Source organism: Manis pentadactyla, chromosome 13 (assembly GCF_030020395.1).
Source record: "Manis pentadactyla isolate mManPen7 chromosome 13, mManPen7.hap1, whole genome shotgun sequence".
Classification (NCBI taxonomy): Eukaryota; Metazoa; Chordata; class Mammalia; order Pholidota; family Manidae; genus Manis; species Manis pentadactyla.
In genome coordinates, this window is record NC_080031.1 from 98823889 (window position 1) to 98845190 (window position 21302).

General features: G+C 37.1%; 1 protein-coding gene and 1 long non-coding RNA gene across 3 annotated transcripts in view; one reads left to right on the forward strand and one right to left on the reverse strand.

Annotated features, from left to right (window-relative positions):
- Positions 1-5848: 5848 nt before the first annotated feature.
- Positions 5849-21302, reverse strand: part of LOC118918629 (uncharacterized) — a 74220-nt gene continuing 58766 nt past the window's right edge. Inside the window, exons 3-5 of one of the 2 annotated variants that reach the window (XR_008993433.1) lie at positions 9431-9596; positions 9053-9131; positions 5849-7751 (exon numbers count right to left, since the gene is read on the reverse strand). This is a non-coding gene — a long non-coding RNA (uncharacterized LOC118918629). Of the gene's footprint in view, positions 7752-8919; positions 9132-9430; positions 9597-21302 lie in introns of those variants that run through there. The other variant, XR_008993432.1, reaches the window with a different exon arrangement.
- LOC118918617 (neuropeptide Y receptor type 6) lies at positions 11645-19844 on the forward strand. Its single transcript, XM_036897576.2, has 2 exons — positions 11645-12368; positions 17117-19844. The coding sequence occupies exon 2, from the start codon at positions 17302-17304 to the stop codon at positions 18415-18417; it is 1116 nt and encodes a 371-aa protein (XP_036753471.2). The 5' UTR covers positions 11645-12368; positions 17117-17301; the 3' UTR covers positions 18418-19844.

Below are 21302 nucleotides of genomic sequence, written 5' to 3' on the forward strand. Positions count from 1 at the left end.
TATGGTCACTACATTCACCCATATTATCGAGTCCCCACACATACCCCATTGCAGTCACTGTCCATCAGTGTAGTAAAATGCCACAGAGTCACTATTTGCCTTCTGTGCTACACTGTCTTCCCCATGACCACCCACACAAAGTGTACTACACATAATACCCCTCAATCCCCTTCTCCCTCCCTCCCACCCACTCTCCCCCACTCCTCCCCTTTGGTAATGCCAGTCCCTTCTTGGAGTCTGTGAGTCTGCTGCTGTTTGTTCCTTCAGTTTTGCTTCATTGTTATACTCCACAAATGAGGGAAATCATTTCGTACTTGTCTTTCTCTGCCTGGCTTATTTCACTGAGCATAATACCCTCTAGCTCCATCCATGTTGTTGCAAATAGTAAGATTTGTTTTCTTCTTATGGCTGAATAGTATTCCATTGTGTATATGTACCACATCTTCTTTATCCATTCATCTACTGATGGACACTTAGGTTGCTTCCGTATCTTGGCTATTTGTAAATAGTGCTGCGATAAACATAGGGGTGCATATATCTTTTTTGAATCTGAGAAGTTGTTTTCTTTGGGTAAATTCCTAGGAGTGGAATTCCTGGGTCAAATGTTACTTCTATTTTTAGTTTTTTGAGGAACCTCCATATTGCTTTCCACAATGGTTGAACTAGTACACAATTCCACCAGCAGTGTAGGAGGGTTCCCCTTTCTCCACATCCTTGCCAGTATTTGTTGTTCCTAGTCTTTTCGATGTGGGCCATCCTAACTGGTGTCAGGTGATATCTCACTGTGATTTTAATTTGCAATTCCCTGATGATTAGTGATGTGGAGCACCTTTTCATTGTCTGTTGGCCACGTGAATTTCTCCTATGGAGAACTATCTGTTTATATCCTCTACCCATTTTTTAATTGGATTATTTGCTTTTTGGGTGTTGAAGCATGTGAGTTCTTTATATATTTTGGATTTTAACCCCTTGTCGGATGTGTCATTTACAAATATATTCTTCCATACTGTAGGATGCCTTTTTGTTCTGCTGATGGTGTCCTTTGCTGTACAGGAGCTTTTTAGTTTGATGTGGTCCCATGTGTTTATTTTTGCTTTTGTTACCTTTCCCTGAAGAGATGCGTTCAGGAAGAAGTTGCTCATGTTTATATTCAGGAGATTTTTGCCTATGTTTTCTTCTAAGAGTTTTACGGTTTCATGACTTACATTGAGGTCTTTGATCCATTTTGTGATCCAGTTTACTTCTGTGTATGGAGTTAGACAATAATCCAGTTTCATTCTCTTGCATGGAGCTGTCCAGTTTTGCCAATACCAGTTGTTGAAGAGGCTGTCATTTCCCCATTGTATGTTCATGGCTACTTTGTTGTTAATTGGCCATATATCCTTGGGTTTATATCGGGGCTCTCTATTCTGTTCCATTGGTCTATGGGTCTGTTCTTGTGCCAGTACTAAATAGTCTTGATTACTATGGCTTTGTAGGAGAGCTTCAAGTCGAGGAGCGTAATCCCCTCAGCTTTATTCTTCCTCTCAGGATTACTTTGGCTATTTGGGGTCTTTCGTGATTCCATATGAATTTTAGAACTATTTGCTCTAGTTTGTTTAAGAATGCTGTTGGTATTTTGATAGGGATTGCCCTGAATCCATAGATTGCTTTAGGCAGGATGGCCATTTTGACAGTATTAATTCTTCCTATCCATGAGCACGGGATATATTTCCATTTATTGGTATCTTCTTTAATTTCTCTCATGAGTACCTTGTAGTTTTCAGGGTATAGGTCTTTCACTTGCTTCGTTAGGTTTATTCCTAGGTATTTTATTCTTTTTGATGCAATTGTGAATGGAATTGTTTTCCTGATTTCTCTTTCTGCTAGTTCATCATTAGTGTATAGGAATGCAACAGATTTCTGTATATTAATTTTGCATCCGGCAACTTTGCTGAACACAGATATTAGATCTAGTAGTTTTGGAGTGGATTCTTTAGGGATTTTTATGTACAATATCATGTCATCTGCAAATAATGACACTTTAACTTCTTCCTCACGAACCTGGATTCCTTTTATTTCTTTCTGTTGTCTGATTGCCATGGCTAGGACCTCCAGAACTATTTTGAATAAAAGTGGGGAGAGTGGGCATCCTTGTCTTGTTCCCAATCTTAAAGGAAAAGCTTTCAGCTTCTCACTGTTAAGTATGATGTTGGCTGTGGGTTTGTCATATATGGCCTTTATTATGTTGAGGTACTTGCACTCTATACCCATTTTGTTGAGAGTTTTTATCATGAATGGATGTTGAATTTTGATGAATGCTTTTTCAGCATCTATGGAGATGATCATGTGGTTTTTGTCCTTCTTGTTGATGTGGTGGACGATGCTGATGGATTTTCGAATATTGTACCATCCTTGCATCCCTGGAATAAATCCTAATTGATCATGATGGATGATCTTTTAGATATATTTTTGAATCCGGTTTGCTAATATTTTGTTGAGTATTTTTGCATCTATGTTCATCAGGGATATTGGTCTGTTATTCTCTATCTTTGTGGTGTCTTTGCCTGGTTTTGGTATTAGAGTGATGCTGGCTTCTTAGAATGAGTTTGGAAGTATTCCCTCCTCTTCTACTTTTTGGAAAACTTTAAGGAGGATGGGTATTAGGTCTTCACTAAAAATTTGATATAATTCAACAGTGAAGCCATCTGGACCAGGAGTTTTGTTCTTAGGTAGTTTTTGATAACCAATTCCATCTCATTGCTAGTAATTGGTCTGTTCAGATTTTCTGTTTATTCCTGGGTCAGCCTTGGAAGGTTGTATTTTTCTAGAAAGTTGTCCATTTCTTCTAGGTTATGCAGTTAGATAGCATATAATTTTTCATCGTATTCTCTCATAATTTTTTGTATTTCTGTGGTGTCTGTAGTGAGTTTTCCTTTCTCATTTCTGATTCTGTTTATGTGTGTAGACACTCTTTTTTTCTTGAAAAGTCTGGCTAGGGGGTTGTCTGTTTTGTTTATTTCCTCAAAGAACCAGCTCCTGCTTTCATTGATTCTTTCTATTGTTTTATTCTTCTTGATTTTATTTATTTCTGCTCTAATCTTTATTATGTCCCTCCTTCTACTGACTTTGGTCCTCATTTGTTTTTCTTTTTCGAGTTTCATTAATTGTGCATTTAGACTATTCATATGGGATTGCTCGTCATTCCTGAAGTTGGCCCGTATTGCAATATATTTCCCTCTTGGTATGGCCTTCGCTGCATCCCACAGATTTTCTGGTGTTGAGTTATTGTTGTCATTAGTCTCCATATATTGCTTGATCTCTGTTTTTATTTGGTCATTGATCCATTGATTATTTAAGCGCATGTTATTAAGCCTCCATGTGTTTGTGGGTTTTTCCTTTTCTTTGCATGATTTATTTCTAGTTTCATAACTTTGTGGTCTGAGTAGCTGGCTGGTACAATTTCAATCCTTCTAAATTTACTGAGGCTCTTTTTATGGCCTAGTATATGATCTATTCTGGAAAATGTGCACTTGAGAAGAATGTGTCCTGCTGCTTTTGGATGTAGAGTTCTGTAGATGTATGTTAGGTCCAACTATTCTAATGTATTGTTAACTGCCTTTGTCTCCTTACTTATTTTCTATATGGTTGATCTGTCCTTTGGAGTAGGTGGTATATGGTATATTGAAGTCTCCTAAAATGAATGCACTGCATTCTATTTCCCCCTTTAATTCTGTTGGTGTTTGTTTCACATATTCAGGTGCTCCTATATTGGGTGCATAGATATTTATAATGGTTATCTCCTCCTGTTGGTCTGACCCCTTTATCATTATGTAATGTCCTTCTTTGTCTCTTGTTACTTTGTTTTTTTTTTTTTTTTGGTATCAATAATCTACAATTACATGAAGAACATTACGTTTACTAGGCTTCCCCCTTCACCAAGTCCCCCCCACATACCCCTTCACAGTCACTGTCCATCAGCATAGTAAGATGCTGTAAAATCACTATACTTTCTTTGTTTTGAAGTCTATTTTATTTGATACAAGTACAGCAACTCCTGCTTTTTTCTCCTTATTAGTTGCATGAAATATCCTTTTCCATCCCTTCACTTTCAATCTGTATATGTCTTTGGGTTTGAAGTGAGTCTCTTGTAGGCAGCATATAGATGGGTCTTGTTTTTTTTTCCATTCAGTGACTCTATGTCTTTTGATTAGTGCATTCAGAACATTTACATTTAGGGTGATTATCGATAGGTATGTAGTTATTGCCATTGCAGGCTTTAGATTCGTGGTTACCAAAGGCTCAAGGGTAACTTCCTTACTATCTAAGTGTCTAATTTAACTCACTTAGTATGCTATTACAAATACAATCTAAAGGCTCTTTTTTTCCCCTCCTTTTTCTTCCTCCTCCATTCTTTATATATTAGATACCATATTCTGTACTCTTTGTCTATTCCTTGACTGACTTTGAGGGTAATTGATTTAATTTTGCATCTGCTTAGTAATTAATTATTTTACTGTCTTTACTGTGGTTTTATTTCCCATGCTGACAGATATTTAGCCTTAGAAATACTTCCATCTATCACAGTCCCTCCAAAATACACTGTAGAGATGGTTTGTGGGAGATAAATTCTCTCAGCTTTTCCTTATCTGGAAATTATTTAATCCCTCTTTCAAATTTAAATGATAACCTTGTCGGGCAGAGTATTCTTGGTTCAAGGCCCTTCTGCTTCACGGCATTAAATACATCATGCCACTCCCTCTGGCCTGTAAGGTTTCTGCTGAGAAGTCTGATGATAGCCTGATGGGTCTTCCTTTGTATGTGATCTTTTTTCCTCTCTCTGGCTGCTTTTAATATTCTGTCCTTATCCTTGATATTTGCCATTTTAATTACTATATGTCTTGGTGTTGTCTTCCTTGGGTCCCTTGTGTTGGGAGATCTTTGTACCTCCATGGCCTGAGAGACTATCTCCTTTCTCAGATTGGGGAAGTTTTCAACAATTACCTCCTCCAAGACTTTCTATCCCTTTTTCTCTCTCTTCTTCTTCTGGTACCCCTACAGTGCGAATATTGTTCTTGATTGGTCACACAGTTCTCTCACTATTCTTTCATTTCTAGAGATCCTTTTTTCTTTATGTGCCTAAGCTTCTTCATATTACTGTTCTCTAATTTCTATTTCATTTACTGTCTCCTCTACCTCATCTAATCTGCTCTTAAATTCCTGTATTTAAGATACTGTACACTCTTGAATGTTTGTATCTCATTCCTGAATTCCTCCCTGAGTTCTTGAATATTTTTCTGTAGCTCCATGAGCATGTTTATGATTTTTATTTTGAAATATCTTTCAAAGATTGATGAGTTCAGTTTCACTTGGTCCTCTTTCTGGTGTTTTTTGTATGTGGCACCCTCTAGTGCCCAGAAGCTCTACTCTCTGGCACTGCTCAGCCCCTGGAGCAATGTCAGGGTTCGCAGGGGAGCATCACTGGCACCCTGGTCCGTGAGGTCTGTTCATTTCCCTGGGTATATGCACTCTGGTGCAGCCTTCTTTCCTGCTGCTCTTTCAGGATTAGTTGTATTAAGTATATTTTCATAATACACGTGGTTTGGGGAGGAGGCCTTTGTCTCGCCTCTCATGCCACCATCTTTAATCAAGTTAATAAGACATTTTAGCAAGATGACTGAATACAAAATGAATTTTCAAAATCATATTGTATTTTTATATATCAGCAATAATTTAAAATGAAAACATTTTTAAAATATCAACTATGCTAGCATAACATATATGAAGTATCTAAGAACAAATCTTTAAGAATATTCCAATCTCTATATGGAAACTATAAACTTTATTGAGTGAATATGCAGACCTGAATACATAGAGAGATATGCCATATCTATGCAATTTGGAAGATCTCTACATTGGAAATATTTAAACTCTTCCAAAATGAATTACAAAATCAGTGTAATCCCAATAAAAATCACTAGCAGTTTATTTGTAGGATTTGAGAAGCTGATACTAAAATTGATAAGGAAACACAAATGATCAAGAATAGGCATGCTACTCTTGAAGAAGCAAGAATAAGCAAGAATTATTCTGTGACAAGACTAATAAAAAACAGTATTTAATATAGTGTGATATTGACACAACAGTGGTCAAAAGACAAACAGAACAAAATAGACTGAAATAGACCTATATATAAACTGCTGATAAATGACAAAGATGGTACTGCAAAGTACTAGTGGGGGAAAGACTGTCCTTTCAATAAATGGTTCTGGGACATTCAAACATCTGTGAGAACAAATCGTACTTCTATTTTATACTGTAAAATATTAATTCCAAGTAGATTATAAAGTTAAATGTGAAAGTCAAAACTGAAAATCTTTTAAAAGATTATACTGGAGAATACCTTTATGACCTCAGGATATGGAAGAATTTCTTAAATAAGAGGCAAAAGGCATTAAAGATAAAAAAATTTAACTACATTAATCTTTGTTGACCGTAGAGGTGAGAGAAAAGATAATGAATTAGATCAGAAAATGACAGCTAAGTGAACGAGGCATAAAATGGACTGAATTCCACAACGTTGGAAAAGAAGTGGTCTGAAATGGCAATGGTATACTAAAGAGAGAGAGTGTGTGAGCCAATTCTTGTTATGTATGGTAGTCATGTTCTATAAAGTTGCCATGAACACTGAATTAGTGAATGCTGAAACACTGCTTCCAGGGAAAATAGTCACATTTTTATCAACCAAGCAATACATAACCTTGTTTTGAGCATTTTTGTTTAAAGATAATTCATTTAATATATCAGTATACTGTAACAGCAGTATAACTCACACCTGAATGAAGCTTATCTAACACATTTTCTCTGTAAGGTACACACAGCCTTCTTGCACTCAATACTAGACAGCACTGCAGCACTACACCTGAGGGACTATTTTAAACAGTGAAATCACCAACAAAAAAACAAAAATGTAAAAAATATAGCACTAAATAGAAAACAGAATACAAAAAGGACACTTGTTTACAGCAAAAGAACTAACACAAGAAGTCAGAATAGCTGCCTTTTTCAACCCCAACTGGGAACATACTCATCATGTGATTGAAATTTTTTTACCACTCTGCACATGCCATGAATGACCATGAAAGCACTCTGGGGTTACAAATATATTTTGGTGAGTAGGTGAATTCATAAATGTGGAATCCTTGACTGAGGATTGGCTGAATATATATATTCTCTGAAAAGCACCATATGAAGCTCTGAATGAAATGGGCAAGAGGGTGCAGAAGAGAGGGGCTTGCATTTTGAGGAATACCCAAGCTTGAGATAAATGAAAGGAGTATTTGGAATCAACTGACCCCAACATTCCAAATCAAACCCTAATTAATAAATACTAAAGCTCTTTTGGAGGATTTTATGCTTTGACATATTTGTTTGCCATAGCATTAGGTCTAGAGTTGGAAATCTAGCCGACATGTTCAAACATCATTGTGTCCCAAACTGTTACTTCTTCAGGCTAATTCTTAGAAATGAAAGTGGGCTGACATTTAGCCACAAATGTTGTTATTTATAATGTGGTGTTTTTATAATGAGAATGGGGGGAGACTATCAATAGGAAACTTGTTAAATTATGCTCTACCCATAAAATTGATTATTATTGTTAAAGGAGTAGTATCTTTGAAATATCTCCTGGCGCATGTTACCACTTTCCAACTCTACCTCTACCCTTGCTCTCCAAGCCTGATCTTCAACGACAGGTCGGAGAAGGTTGGACCCTAGAATAAGATACATATAAAAGCAGGCATTGTCAAAGAATAAAGGATTACTTTAGCTGCCTTTTAACAATCAAGCTAGCCACCGGCTCACAGATGTCTACCTGTAGAATGAAGAAGATATCCTTGTCTCCTATTAAAACTTCTTCCTAAAACTGGAGTTGGGAAGGACTTAATGGATTATGAAGAAGGAGTGATACGGAGATGAGATAAAGTTGGAGAGGTAAAGAGGAACTACATCATAAAAGACTTTGTAAGCAATAGTAAGGAATCCAGATTTTCTTAGACATGGTTGAAAGGCGTTAGGTAAAGAAGTGTCATGAACTAATCTATACTTTTTTCCAAAAATCAGTACAGTGTGGAAAAATGATTGAGAGGAGGTAAAAGAAAATACAGGGAGACAAATAACTATACGACTGTTTTAGTCCTAATAGAAAAATGATGATGGCTTGGAGTGGAGGAAGTCAGAATAGCAATGGAAAGAAAAAGATGGATTTAAGACACATTTTGGAGAAGATATTTCTCTAAAATGCTAAAATTGACTATCACAGTGGTGATATTAAGATTATTTCCCCCTTCACGTTATTCTCCAAGTTTTTATTAAAATAAAAAACATTTGCTTTAAACAGAAGGAACAAAATAGCAGTAGACTCATAGACACCAAGAAGGGACTAGTGGTTACCAAAGGGGAGAGGTTGGGGGAAGGGAGGGAGGGAGAAGGGGATCAAGGGGCACAATGATTCATCATCACACTACAGGCTGGTCACGGGGGCAGCAGTACAGCACAGAGAATACAGTTAATGATTCTGTAACTTCTTAATACATTGATAAGGGGGTGAGGAGTTAATAATATGGGTAACTGTTGAACCACTGTGTTGTATATTTGAAACCAATGTAAGATTGTATATCAATGATACTTTCATTAAAAAATTTTTGCTTTAAAATAATTAAAACTGAAAATAAACAAGTAAGATACTTCTAACCAGACTCATGTCTAATATTTGTAGGATCCAGAGCAAGAATATAAATGAAAGCCCATACCCATATTCCTAAAAATTTTAGTTATGAAACACTCTATTAAATAAATGTTTAATCCACATACCTTGACAAAATAAAAATATATGTGTAAAGCTATAATTTTAAAAAAACAAAGTTGACCAGACATCAAAGACAATTCAATTTAAGTATTATTGCACATTTCTGGATATAATGTTGATAAGCTGACAAAGTATAGATGAATAACAAAACAAAGACATACATAATTCATAAATAACAATGTATTAGATAAAGTTTCTTTTTCTTACCTTAATTTCATCAAAAGCATTAGTTATGTTGTTATAAATAAGCTTTTTTCATAATTTGTGTCATATTGCCAGTAAGGACCTAAAGGATTAAATATAAAATATAATTTACTCAACATGTATAAAATTTGAAGATACTGTCACCAAAATATATATATAAAATATGAAAATTCAATTTAAATGATTCACATATTTTTTCAAATGTTACCTCTTTCCTAAACTGACCAAAATTATCTATAGAATTAAAAGGCAATATACAAATCATAATTAACGAATACCAAATTTTAGGTAAAATTATTGTGATAAAGTTGAAACTTATGTAAATATTTTAAAAACTCATTAAATCCTATTATATGGTTCTATAAAAGCAGAACTACTCACAATTCAAGGGTTCAAGGCTCATCCATTGCCAGTGTCAACACATATGTCTGGACCTTCGTATGTAAACTTTAACAGTAATATGAATTGTTTAATATTGCAAAATATTCCTCAGCTGCTATGGACCACTGTTACAATTATCACCCTGATTTGTGAATAGGGCCACAAACTGGAACATAAAGACAAACAAGACAATGGATGGTTAGCAGTACTGGAAAATAGTAATTCATTATGCAAGAATCTATTGCATTTACGCTAGGTTAATCAGTTTGTCTTTTCTTGCACGTAAGAACTTTTGCCTTACAAATCTTCCTCGTACTCCAAAGTAGTCCATAACCAACACCAACACCCACAGCCTTGATGACGTTCAGACACAATCGCCTTTTGTTTCAAGAGCATCTGCAAGTAAGGAAGAGAAGTATATCTGGGGCTGGAACGGTGTCAGTCACTAAAGTAAATGTTTGGATTTCAGACTGTGCTCTGCCAGTGCTGAATGCTGGATCCCACATGACACTTTTTGAACATTTGTGCTATGTGGGTCCCCTAAGTACAAGATCACAGCAGGGTCCCTCTTGCCCAGGTCTTAAGGTGATACTCTAAACTTTAGTGAGTAAATAGGTCATCCAGGATCTACTGAAATCTAAGGATAAAACAATAATTCAAGCAGTTCAATCGTAACAGATTTTCTTTTTAAAATGCATATAATGAGAGAGCTATTAACAGACTATTCTTGACAGAGGTAAACATAGCTGTACCGCAGTGGGAAAAAACTGGAAGCCTTTTTTTACCATGCTTTTGGTATAATCAGTGCATTATAACACAGATGACTGGGACTTTGAGTTTAGATACTACTTACATATTTTTAAATGTTTCTCAATCTTGATTTTCCCTAATATGGTAAAAGTATGAGCTCAGAGAACATTAAAAATTAAAGACAGTAAAATGTTATATAACTAAAAATTAAGCATTTATTATAAGAAAGCAAATATCAAAGTTGTAAGGATTCTAGAGAGAGAGGAGAAATCAGTTTAAGTTTTTCTTTGGATATTTTTATCAACTACATTGTCTGCCATCCAAGGCAGTCTATAAACTAACTTTTTGCAATTAAAACAGTGAATTTTAACTGAGGCAAACAAAACCTTAATGCTCACTAAATTTTATCATCAGTAAGGACAACACAGGTTTATACCAAATATCCCCTTAAAATTAAAAAAAACAACTCTGGTTTCACCATTTCTCAATCTCTCACACTCGTTCTAGACTTTCTTTAGGAAGAGATAAAGCAATAGAAAAAATTAAATCTGCTCTTAGCCTGGATTATTTACTTCTACTAAGGGAAATTCTTAAAAACAATAATAGCTACCACTTATTGAATATCTACTATGTGCTGTTAGTAACCTTCAAAATAATCCTGATAGATAGATAGCAATATTCACCTTACAGAAAAGGAATGAAAAAGCTCAGAGAGAAGCTCAAGGTGACCCAGTTAGGTAATATGAGAAAATCCAGGTTAAGAGCAAGCACTGTTCTACCAAGTTGCTCCTCAAAATCTTCACCAATATCACAAATGACTAAAATGATTTCTTAGTATCCACCAACCCTGTGGCCACCACTAGTTTTTCCCAGTATTGTACATACAGCAAAGATACTTGTTTTTCAATAAGCCCTGAACTCTTTCTTCCAAAGTTTGCTATTCTCTATACTTCAAGTAAAAACAGTTAAATAAGCAATGGAATACCACTAAAAAGTGGCTGGAGTAAGAAGACATATGGGCCCTGAACTACTATGACCACGTCTGCTGGACGAGATTGGCTACCACTCCCACGGGTGCATACCCCCATCCCCACTGCCACCTCCTCTACCCAGCCACTGACTTGGCAGGGTTCTATAAAACACAGACACACAATTTCAATGCTGTTGACTATCTCAGAATTTTGAGTTTTTATTGTTTAGTTTGGTATATAGGGCAGGGAGACAGAAGTGATTCACATGGCTTAGTTCTACAATTCCAGGCTCCATCACTGAATCCTTCGGTTAGGAAATGTTTCAGAATGCTGCTAGTCTATCCACTGGGTCATGCCAGAAATATCTTCAACCACACTTGATACTCCATAACCTTGTTGTTCAAAGCCTTCAAACACTCTCATTATAAGGAAATATTTCTTATACTTAATATAAATTTTTTCAGTTTTTGCAACAATAAGGAATAACCTTGCAAACTTTTCTAATATAGAAGAGAACTGTTCAGTTCCCCACTTTTATTTAAGCAGCTTAGTTGTCAGTTTAGAAGTGGCTGATGAAAATCTTAAATAATAATCCATACTCTCTGAGGAACTTGGGTTAATTTTAATTCTAAAAGCATTTTTTAAATCTCATAAATTATAGCAAAATCAGAAATAAAACCTGTCTCTTAACTGTTAGTGAATTCTCTAAGAACAACAATTCATGCTTACTAATAATTTTCCATGATTATTTAAATAAAGTGTCTGATTCTAGCAAAGCTAATTTTTCAGGAAGTGCAAAGATATTATATATGTCAGAAAATGCCACAGATCTTCAGGAAGCACCCGTATCATCTCTATAAGGTGACTGAAAATGACATTTGAATACATCTTTTAAACAGCTCCATCTAATTTCACTGCTGCTGAGATTTCTGACTCCTCCCTTCTGGCTCTTCAGTGGCCTTCAGATTCTACCAGATTCCAGAGCTCAATCCTCTGTGCGATGATTTCAACTCTGGCAGCAGCTTCTGAAATGAGGCTATGGATTGTTTGGTGGGTAAATAAGCCAAGAAGGGAGAAGAGAATGTTATGACTTGGAGGAGCAGCTAGCATGTCATCTTTTGACAGAGAAATAAACTTAGAAAAACAATCACAGAAATGAAGAAAGAAAACACGTAGAAGATGAAAAGAACAGCAACAGAGCTTGCAATTTCCAACAGGTAAGAAACTGGGAAACAAACCTCTGATATGCTAAAGAAAAATCTTGCAAATGTGTTTTTCAAATATTTATTTCATGTTAAAATAATCAAGCTTTAAAATATGTAAGATCATTAAAAATTAGAACCATTGTGCTTTCAGGCCTAATTTACCAGATGTCTTCTTGCTTATGTGACCTAAAAAACAGCCCCACAAGCTCTAGAATCCACCATTTTAAGAAAGTTATCAAAAGAAATCACCACATGCTAGTATTAGCACAATGGAGCTTTAATTACTTTTGTTTATGTTTGTAAATAAACATAAATACCTGGTAAACTTATTTCACTGGCAGAGTTGAGCTTTCCTTTCTGAATACATTTCATGTGATGTTATTTTAAAGAATTAAAAACCTCAATATTCTCTATAATGACAAGCTCAGTCATAAGCTTCACAGAAAATGAAAGCCAATTCAGACAAACTGTGTTAGCTTGATTTTAAAGATAAATATTAGGCTTTGGGAAATAAAATGTGTATATTTTCCACTAATACTATGGACTCAGGCAATTGTCAAATTCAAGGAAACACAGATAAGCATTCACCAGCAAAGAAAATCAAAGTACATATAATAAAAGAATGGATGAGCAAAGTTATCCCCAAATCTTAAAAGAAAACACACACTTCTGCAGTAGATACATGTGAAATTAGGTATTTTGGAATAGGTGAATAGTTGAATAGGATAGGGAGTTTGCATGATGTAGAATAACCAAGCCAATTACACTTTTTAATAAGGCTGTGAAAGAACAGGCATTCATCTCTTGATTCTTCTGTGTTTACTTAATACGGTTCTCTGATCTCAGGTAAAATACTAAGAGTGTCTTTATAGAGATTCTTGTTATATTTACTTTCATGGAACACAAATGATTGAATTTTTTAATGAAATGACCAAATAAACTAGAAATACTGCTTTGTGCATGCTTTAGAAAGTAGAAGTCTTATTCATGGCTCTGCTACTAACTCAATATTAACTACGCAAACACGAGCAAGTCATAGGGTCCTACAGTTGTCATGTTTGTAAAATCAGAAGTAAAGTATTATACCTATCTAGAATACAGGACTCCTGCAGATATCAAGTAAGACAGCCCACCTTCACAGCACTTTAATTCTTGAATGAATTAATAAATGGGGCGGTACTTAAAATCATTAAGCCCCAAAGAAGTTTGAGGTGTTATCTGTATCAACACAGCCATAAAATCTGTATTCCTGGAGGCTTAAAGAAAAGGAGAGACAGCTCCATGAGGGAATGCTTGCAGTGTGGTCCTGGTCTATTCTGGGACCCACATACAGATTTGGGGGTGGGTATTATACAAAACTTCACTTTGTCCAAGGCCACCAACTCCTTGAAGTTACATAGGAAATTGTTTAATATAAAAGACATAGAAAATGTTCCACTCATCTGCTTTTAAAATTAATAACAATAAATGCAAAAAATATCTTCAAGAAATATGAAACAGGAGGTAACAGAAAATAGTGGAAAGAGCATAAAACTGAGTGGGAAGAGCACATGTAGTTAACTGTAAAGCCACAACACCTGTGCAAATGAGTGCAGCATGTTAGAAATATAACAGAGTCTCTGCCAGGTCAAAATACCATAGCACCAAATGAAATACAACAGATAATCTAAAATATGCTTTAGTTTTTCTGTGTTATGGACAATTAAGGGAAAGGGGGAAACAGAGAAGAGAATGACACAGGCAGAAAGAGAGGAAGACAATGAGACAAGCAGATACACACAAACTCTACTCCTCAGTCTCCTCAAAAAGAGCTGTATGTATAGACAGAGGGAAAGATACTAACAAAAAGACATTTTGACACAGAAATAAATATGCGTATAGAGACTTTGGCAGAATAATGCCCTTATTATGTTCATCTTGACCTTAAACACAAAACTACCAAAAATTATGTAATGTACTGTTGAACTTTTGCATTAAAAGGTATAAATGGAGCCAATTCAAGGCATGTGCCTTATGAGCTAGCTACAATCAAGTTAAAAACTGAAGATTACCTGCCTCCACCATATGCTACTCACATCTGGGGGTAGAATGTCAGTTTAGTAATTGGAAATCTCACATCCCTGGGTCATTTCTAACCAAACAAGCCAAAGATGGAACTTCCCTAAAATAGAAATGTATTCCAAGAATTTTTTTATGAATCAAAGCTTAGCATTATTTTGCTTCCAGATAGGCAGGGTTTAAATATTTTAACTTAATAGTTACCAATTATGTAAAGTGTAAATCCTACACTGCCATGTCAAGTCCATATTGGGCATTTTCCTGTTCATCTTCTCTGTACTGTGTAGCAGGCACTGGACGATGTGACTCCAGCGTTCCCTTCTGATTCCCTCCCAGATGAGGTCCATCTAACCTTCTGGCTTTTCTGATCTGCAAGCCTCTATGGGCATTTACAGACTGAGGAGCTCATTTGCACTTTGCTATTAATCAGCAAAGAAGAGAGCAAAGAGGTTTCTACTAAGTTTCAGACCTGCTGTTGCAAGGTGATGGGTAATCCCCACTGACTCAGCCCAGACAAGTCAGGTCAACAAGAATGGACAAGGGTTCCTGATGTTTATCACCATCTCTATTACCAATCTGCTAGGAACTCCACAAAACTGTATGAATTCCACATCTGTAAAGAGAAAACTTATTCAGACCTTTCTTTGCAGGAGACCTATCTTTTCTTTCTTATAGACAATAAAAGTTGGGGAGTAAAAAAAGCACAAGACTTGGCTGTTTTGTTTCGCTTTAGCTAAGCTCTTGACTTCCTGTACTTTAGTTTCTGTCTATGAAATGGAAATATAAGAAGCCCACCTCTTTCCAGCAAACCTGATGTTGGAGAAATAAATAGCACAGCAGATGTGAAAGCATTCACAGCTCTCCAAAGGATGGGGGTTAGGCCAATTCAGTCCAAACGACTGAAACATTCAACACGGATAATAAAAACAGCAATATAGTGCACATGAGTTTGCCCAGTGTTTAACAGTTTATAGGATGTTTGAACTATATTATTTCATTGACCCTTATACCAAGGCATGAAATAGGAAGGCTATTTTTTAAATTTCATTTGACAATTGAAGACTCTGAGGCCCAGAGAAGGGAAGTGACCTGCACGAGATCAAACAACTAGTTAGTAGGACATGTCAAGAAACATGCTAGAATGAGCATGAGCATACCAATCTGTCCATGTAATTACTGCCACTTCTCCTCATTCCCTTTCTCTGCCAAATGAAGCTTGCTTGGTAGGAGGTCTTTAACAGACAATCAAAGCTTCCTTTTTTCATTTATAGTTCTGGTCCACTGACTGTCATAAAGAGCTTAAATCTTTCTTAACATTCCCCTTTAGCCAGTATCTGTGAACTCTAGGTCTGTTTAACCCCTTAATCAGCCAAGCCCTACACCGTCATTTTGAACACCATTGTTTATAAATTGTGCTACTTCTACTTCTCACCACGTCACATCTGAGCCACAGATCTGTTCCTTGGGCCTTTCTTTATAAAATACTGTCTTTATCAACAGCGTCTATTCATCTGTGGGATTTTTATGGTACTCCTCATTGTGGTGTTTATTGTCAAAATCATAACAGATACAACAAGTATTCTTAAGGTGACTTCTTTCCAATAAGAATCTGCTAAGCCTCTGAACTCAGAATATGAGAGCAGCCCAGGGTAATTTCAAACATCAAATAAAGGTTTGTTCTCTTTCATTCCTACTGCTCAGCTTCCTTTATCAATGTTGTTTTCTTCAAATTCCTAAAGAATAAGTCAAGATGAGGGTTTTTTCCCTTTGTCTTCATTGAAAGATTTCTTTGGGCCAGAAATCTTAGCACTTAGAATGGTGGGAAGTTCATCGTGCCTGTTGTGTATCCTGGTATGAATAACTCCACTGAAATTATAGCTCCCCTAAACCATGCTGGGCCATAGGATCACAGCAACCCCTTCCTCTGCACAGGAAGGGAGAATTGAAGGAACGCTTTCTAAATGAAGTAAATTCTGAGTAATAGCCCACAAGGCACTGACTACCTTGCCTTGATTTCCAGAATCTGAGCAATGTACCCAGAAACTGCCTGTGCATAGTGTAGCTTCAGCCCTAGAGAGTAGGAAAATACAAAGATGAGAAGACATAGGCTATTCCACAGCAGGCATGATCAGTGTTTCTTGCCTCCTGACTAAAGACTATAGCCTAGCTCTGGGCAATGGAGATAACAAATTTTATTCAGCACACTTATACTGACCACCTTCTGTGTGCTCTATGCTGGGGCTAAAGGACAAATTCAGTTGTATGATCTTGTAGTCCTCCCAACAACTCAAATGGACATTGCTTATTCCCATTTTACAGGTAAGAAAACTGAGCAGAAAAGACAATTGACTTATGCCAAAGTCATACAGGCACCAAATAGTGAGGCTCCCATCAGAACCCAACTCCAAATAGTACTCTGGCCTCCACAGTGCACACACACACATACACAAAAGACAGAAGGCAAGAGGAGGGAAAACATATATATGGGCTACCTTATACAATTAACAGAACACTGCCACGTTCCTTTCCTCGTTAGCTCTAAAGGCTGTACTGATGGGACAAATAGACACCCCGAGATGAGAGAAGGCAAGGATACAGAGAGACCTTCTGGATATCTATGCCAAGGACACTGTTCCACCTATAGAACTGTCCAGGTTATTAAGAACTTGCATTAATATTCTGGGTTCTGTTTAATTTTTTAGGGTCTCAAGAGCATACACCAGTTGTTTATGATTTCCATCAAGCACAGAAAAAGATCAAGGAAGATTAAACCTTCCTAATTACTCACTGGAAGCCTCACAGCAAGTACTCCCCAATAACTGATGGCCAAAATATCCACCCACAATACAAGTAAGCTTAGAAAAGCTCTTCTTACAACCCTGACATAATGGAACTATCCCTAAACCATCCAGCATCTAATACGACCAATGCAAGGAGCAATGACTCCGCATTTGTCTACTTTGAGTCCTGTCACCCACCTTCTCTAGTCCTGCTCCTGTTACTCATAGCCTACACTGTGGTCTTAATCGTGGGCCTTTTTGGAAACCTCTCTCTCATCATTATCATCTTTAAGAAGCAGAGAGAAGCACAGAACGTCACCAACATACTGATTGCCAATCTCTCCCTCTCTGACATTTTGGTATGTGTCATGTGCATCCCTTTTACTGTCATCTACACTCTGATGGACCACTGGATATTTGGGGATACCATGTGTAAACTCACTTCTTATGTGCAGAGTGTCTCCATCTCTGTATCCATATTCTCACTTGTGTTAATCGCAGTTGAAAGATATCAGCTGATTGTGAACCCCCGTGGCTGGAAGCCCGGTGTGTCTCATGCCTACTGGGGCATCACACTGATCTGGCTATTTTCCCTTCTGCTGTCTATTCCTTTCCTCCTGTCCTACCACCTCACGGGTGAGCCCTTCCACAACCTTTCTGTCCCCACTGACATCTACACCCACCGTGTGGCTTGTGTTGAGAACTGGCCCTCCAAAATGAACCAGCTCCTCTTTACCACCTCCCTGTTTATGCTCCAGTATTGTGTCCCTCTGAGCTTCATCCTTATCTGCTACCTGAAGGTTATTATCTGCCTCCACAGGAGAAATGGGAAGGTGGACAGGAAGAGGGGCAGCGAGAGCCGGCTCAGTGAGAACAAGAGGATCAACACGATGTTGATCTCCATTGTGGTGACCTTTGGGGCCTGCTGGTTGCCCTTGAACATATTCAATATCATCTTCGACTGGTATCATGAGGTGCTAATGAGCTGCCACCATGACCTGGTATTTGTAGTTTGCCACTTGGTTGCTATGGTTTCTACTTGTATAAACCCTCTCTTTTATGGCTTTCTCAACAAAAATTTCCAGAAGGACCTGGTGGTGCTTATTCACCACTGCTGGTGCTTTGCACCTCGGAAAAGATATGAAAATATTGCCATCTCCACTATACACACAGATGAATCCAAGGGATCATTAAGATTGGCTCACACACCAACAAGAATATAAAAACTGTTAACATTTAATGCTAGAGCCCTTACTGAATGGGAGATGGGTTAGTAATGGCTGGGGACAGGGCAAGATGCATAAAGAAGAAACCAGAACCAAAAAGAAAAGCAACTTTATACTACCCAGTTTTGATCTAGGCCTAACACACACACACACACACACACACACACACACACACACACACACTACCCCTCCTTTTATATTAGGAGAATGACTCTGAGAACTCAAACTTCCTAGCTGCCATCATTTGTGGCAAAGAATGACACTGAGAAAGCAAGAGAGGTAAGCATCATTGATGACTGGGGAACAAAGTTCCCAGATCTTGTTATTCAATGGAATATCCACAGAAGTTATTACTAGTAAATATGCCTGGTAAAAACAATGTTATTAGTGTTCTAGCAATTTCACTTTTATATACGGAAATTATAACTTTCCACCATATAACTCTTCAATTAGTTAACAAAGTAAGAAAGCCTCCTTCAGGATTTCTTAATTAGCTAACAAAGTTAAGTTTGGAATAGAAGTTGAAGGAATGGTTTTAACTTAGCATTTAAACTCAGTATTGTAAGTATAATTAATTCCCATGCCTGAATCATATTCTCCAGTTTATGATGGCAGCACATTTTCTTCACTAGCAATACTAGTGGTACCACCAGAACTAGCCACAAACGCTTCAGCACTCCAGTTATGCTAGAAACCACATTAACTAACTTACTAATGGCCAATCTAGATAGAGCTTTAATTACAAAATGGCTTTTTATCCCTAATTCTTTATGTATATTAAATAGCGATCATTATGACTCCAATTGTGTCTAAGTGGCTTCATCAGTAGCACTTTTATAATTAGCTCCAGATTTTTTTAAACCTCTCCTAAATCTTATGATGTAAACATTAACAAAAATCCCTCTCTTCCCACATAGTCACTTACATAGGAGAATCGTCTAAATTGTTTTCCAAAAGGGTACTAAGCTACTGTTCAAATAGCCATTAGCCCAGTGACTTGTACTAAATTACAACCAGCTCTATCTCTTCTTTGGATAAATCTCACTCATACTATTGAATTTGAACTGCAGCTTATTTGTATGTTAAAAATGTAACTGTATGGCTAAAGAAGATATGGTACATATTCACAATGGAATATTATTCAGCCCTAAGAAGAAAACAAATCCTACCAGTTGCAACAACATGGATGGAGATAGAGGGTATTATGCTCAGTGAAATGAAATAAGCCAGGCAGAGAAAGACAAGTATCAAATGATTTCACTCATCTGTGGAGTATAAGAACAAAGAAAAAACTGAAGGAACAAAACAGCAGCAGACTCACAGAACCCAAGAATGGACCAACAGTTACCAAAGGGAAAGGGACTGGGGAGGATGGGTGGGAAGGGAGGGATAAGGGGGGAAAGGGGGCATTACGATTAGCACACATAATGTAGGGGGGGGGCACAGGGAGGGCAGCATAGCACAGAGAAGACAAGTAGTGACTCTATAGCATCTTGCTACGCTGACGGACAGTGACTGTAATGGGGTATGTGGTGGGGACTTAATAAAGGGGGGAGTCTAGTAACCACAGTGTTGCTCGTGTAATTGTACATTAATGATACTAAATAAATAAATAAATAAATGTACTATCTTCATTTTGAATAAAAGATAATGTTTCTCTGAATCCCTGTGATTTTCCTATTGTAGTTTTTTCCCTTGAATGTCAGGTTCATGTTTTCCCCTCCTGAAAAACCTCTCCTCTCTCCCCCTTCCCCTTCTCTCCCCTCCCCTCCTTCCTCTCTCTATCTTTTCCTTCTCTTCAGGATTTCTATTCTCTCTGTTATATCATTCTGGGAAAAGCACTGCAGGACACCTGAATGAAATGAAAGGTAACAATCTCACAGCATTAGGTGCAAATAAAAACTCTTATCTAAAAACCAATTTCAAATGGTATCGCCTTAGAATCCTGAGCTGTAGGCCTGCGGCCCCTTAGCCCAGGGGGTGGTCAAGGCCCCCTAGATACCTTTTCAATCTCCAGTGACAGATAGTGGTTAGTCCTATAATTAAGATCCAATGGAATATTTTACTTACTTGATAAATATATATTGATTCTCGTTTCCATTACTTAAAATGACTGACTGAGCAGCTGAAGGCAGGAAAGGGCTTTCAGCGAACTCTGATACCGTCCCCTCCCCTCCCCGACACCCACACACCCGAGCTCCTCTAACCCAGACGCTCACTCTGAGCATTCAAAAGAGATCCAATCTATGATTAAGTATTATGGTGTTCATTCTAGCCCCAGGATAAGACTGATTTCCTTCTTTTATAAAACTGTTTTTGTCTTTTCTCCTACACTTTCTTCAGCTTTAATGAAACAAAAGTCACTATTGATATAAACTATCAACAGTAGTCTTTCTGGTGCTTATCTTTACCTCAGAATAGTAGTGAATTAAATGGACTTTTTAATGCATGCCTTTACCCTTAAGAGACTGATATTCTGAGAGGTAATTACATTCTGAGGAGAGCACAGGTATGTAAGTAACTACTTACAGCAGGAAGTTACGATGGAAACATAAACAAAGTGCTGTGGGGGCCCAGGAAAAGTAAAACTCATTTTTGAGGAAACAAGGAAGGATTTCAGAAAACTCAACCTTTTCCTATTTCTGAAGTTTTTTGCATGGTACACACTAAGTTAGTCTACAGTTGAGTCACCTGGTGACTAGACTGTGAACTTTGAGACCTTGACCTATGTCTTTTATTCCTTCTACACCAATCTTCCACTGCACCCACAGTTTTAAGATAAGACAAGGCAAAGAAAAGCATTTACTACACATAGATTTTAAAAGGTATTTCTTAAAATACAAGCTAGGCAGTAATTACTTACTTACTGAATGCCTGAATGT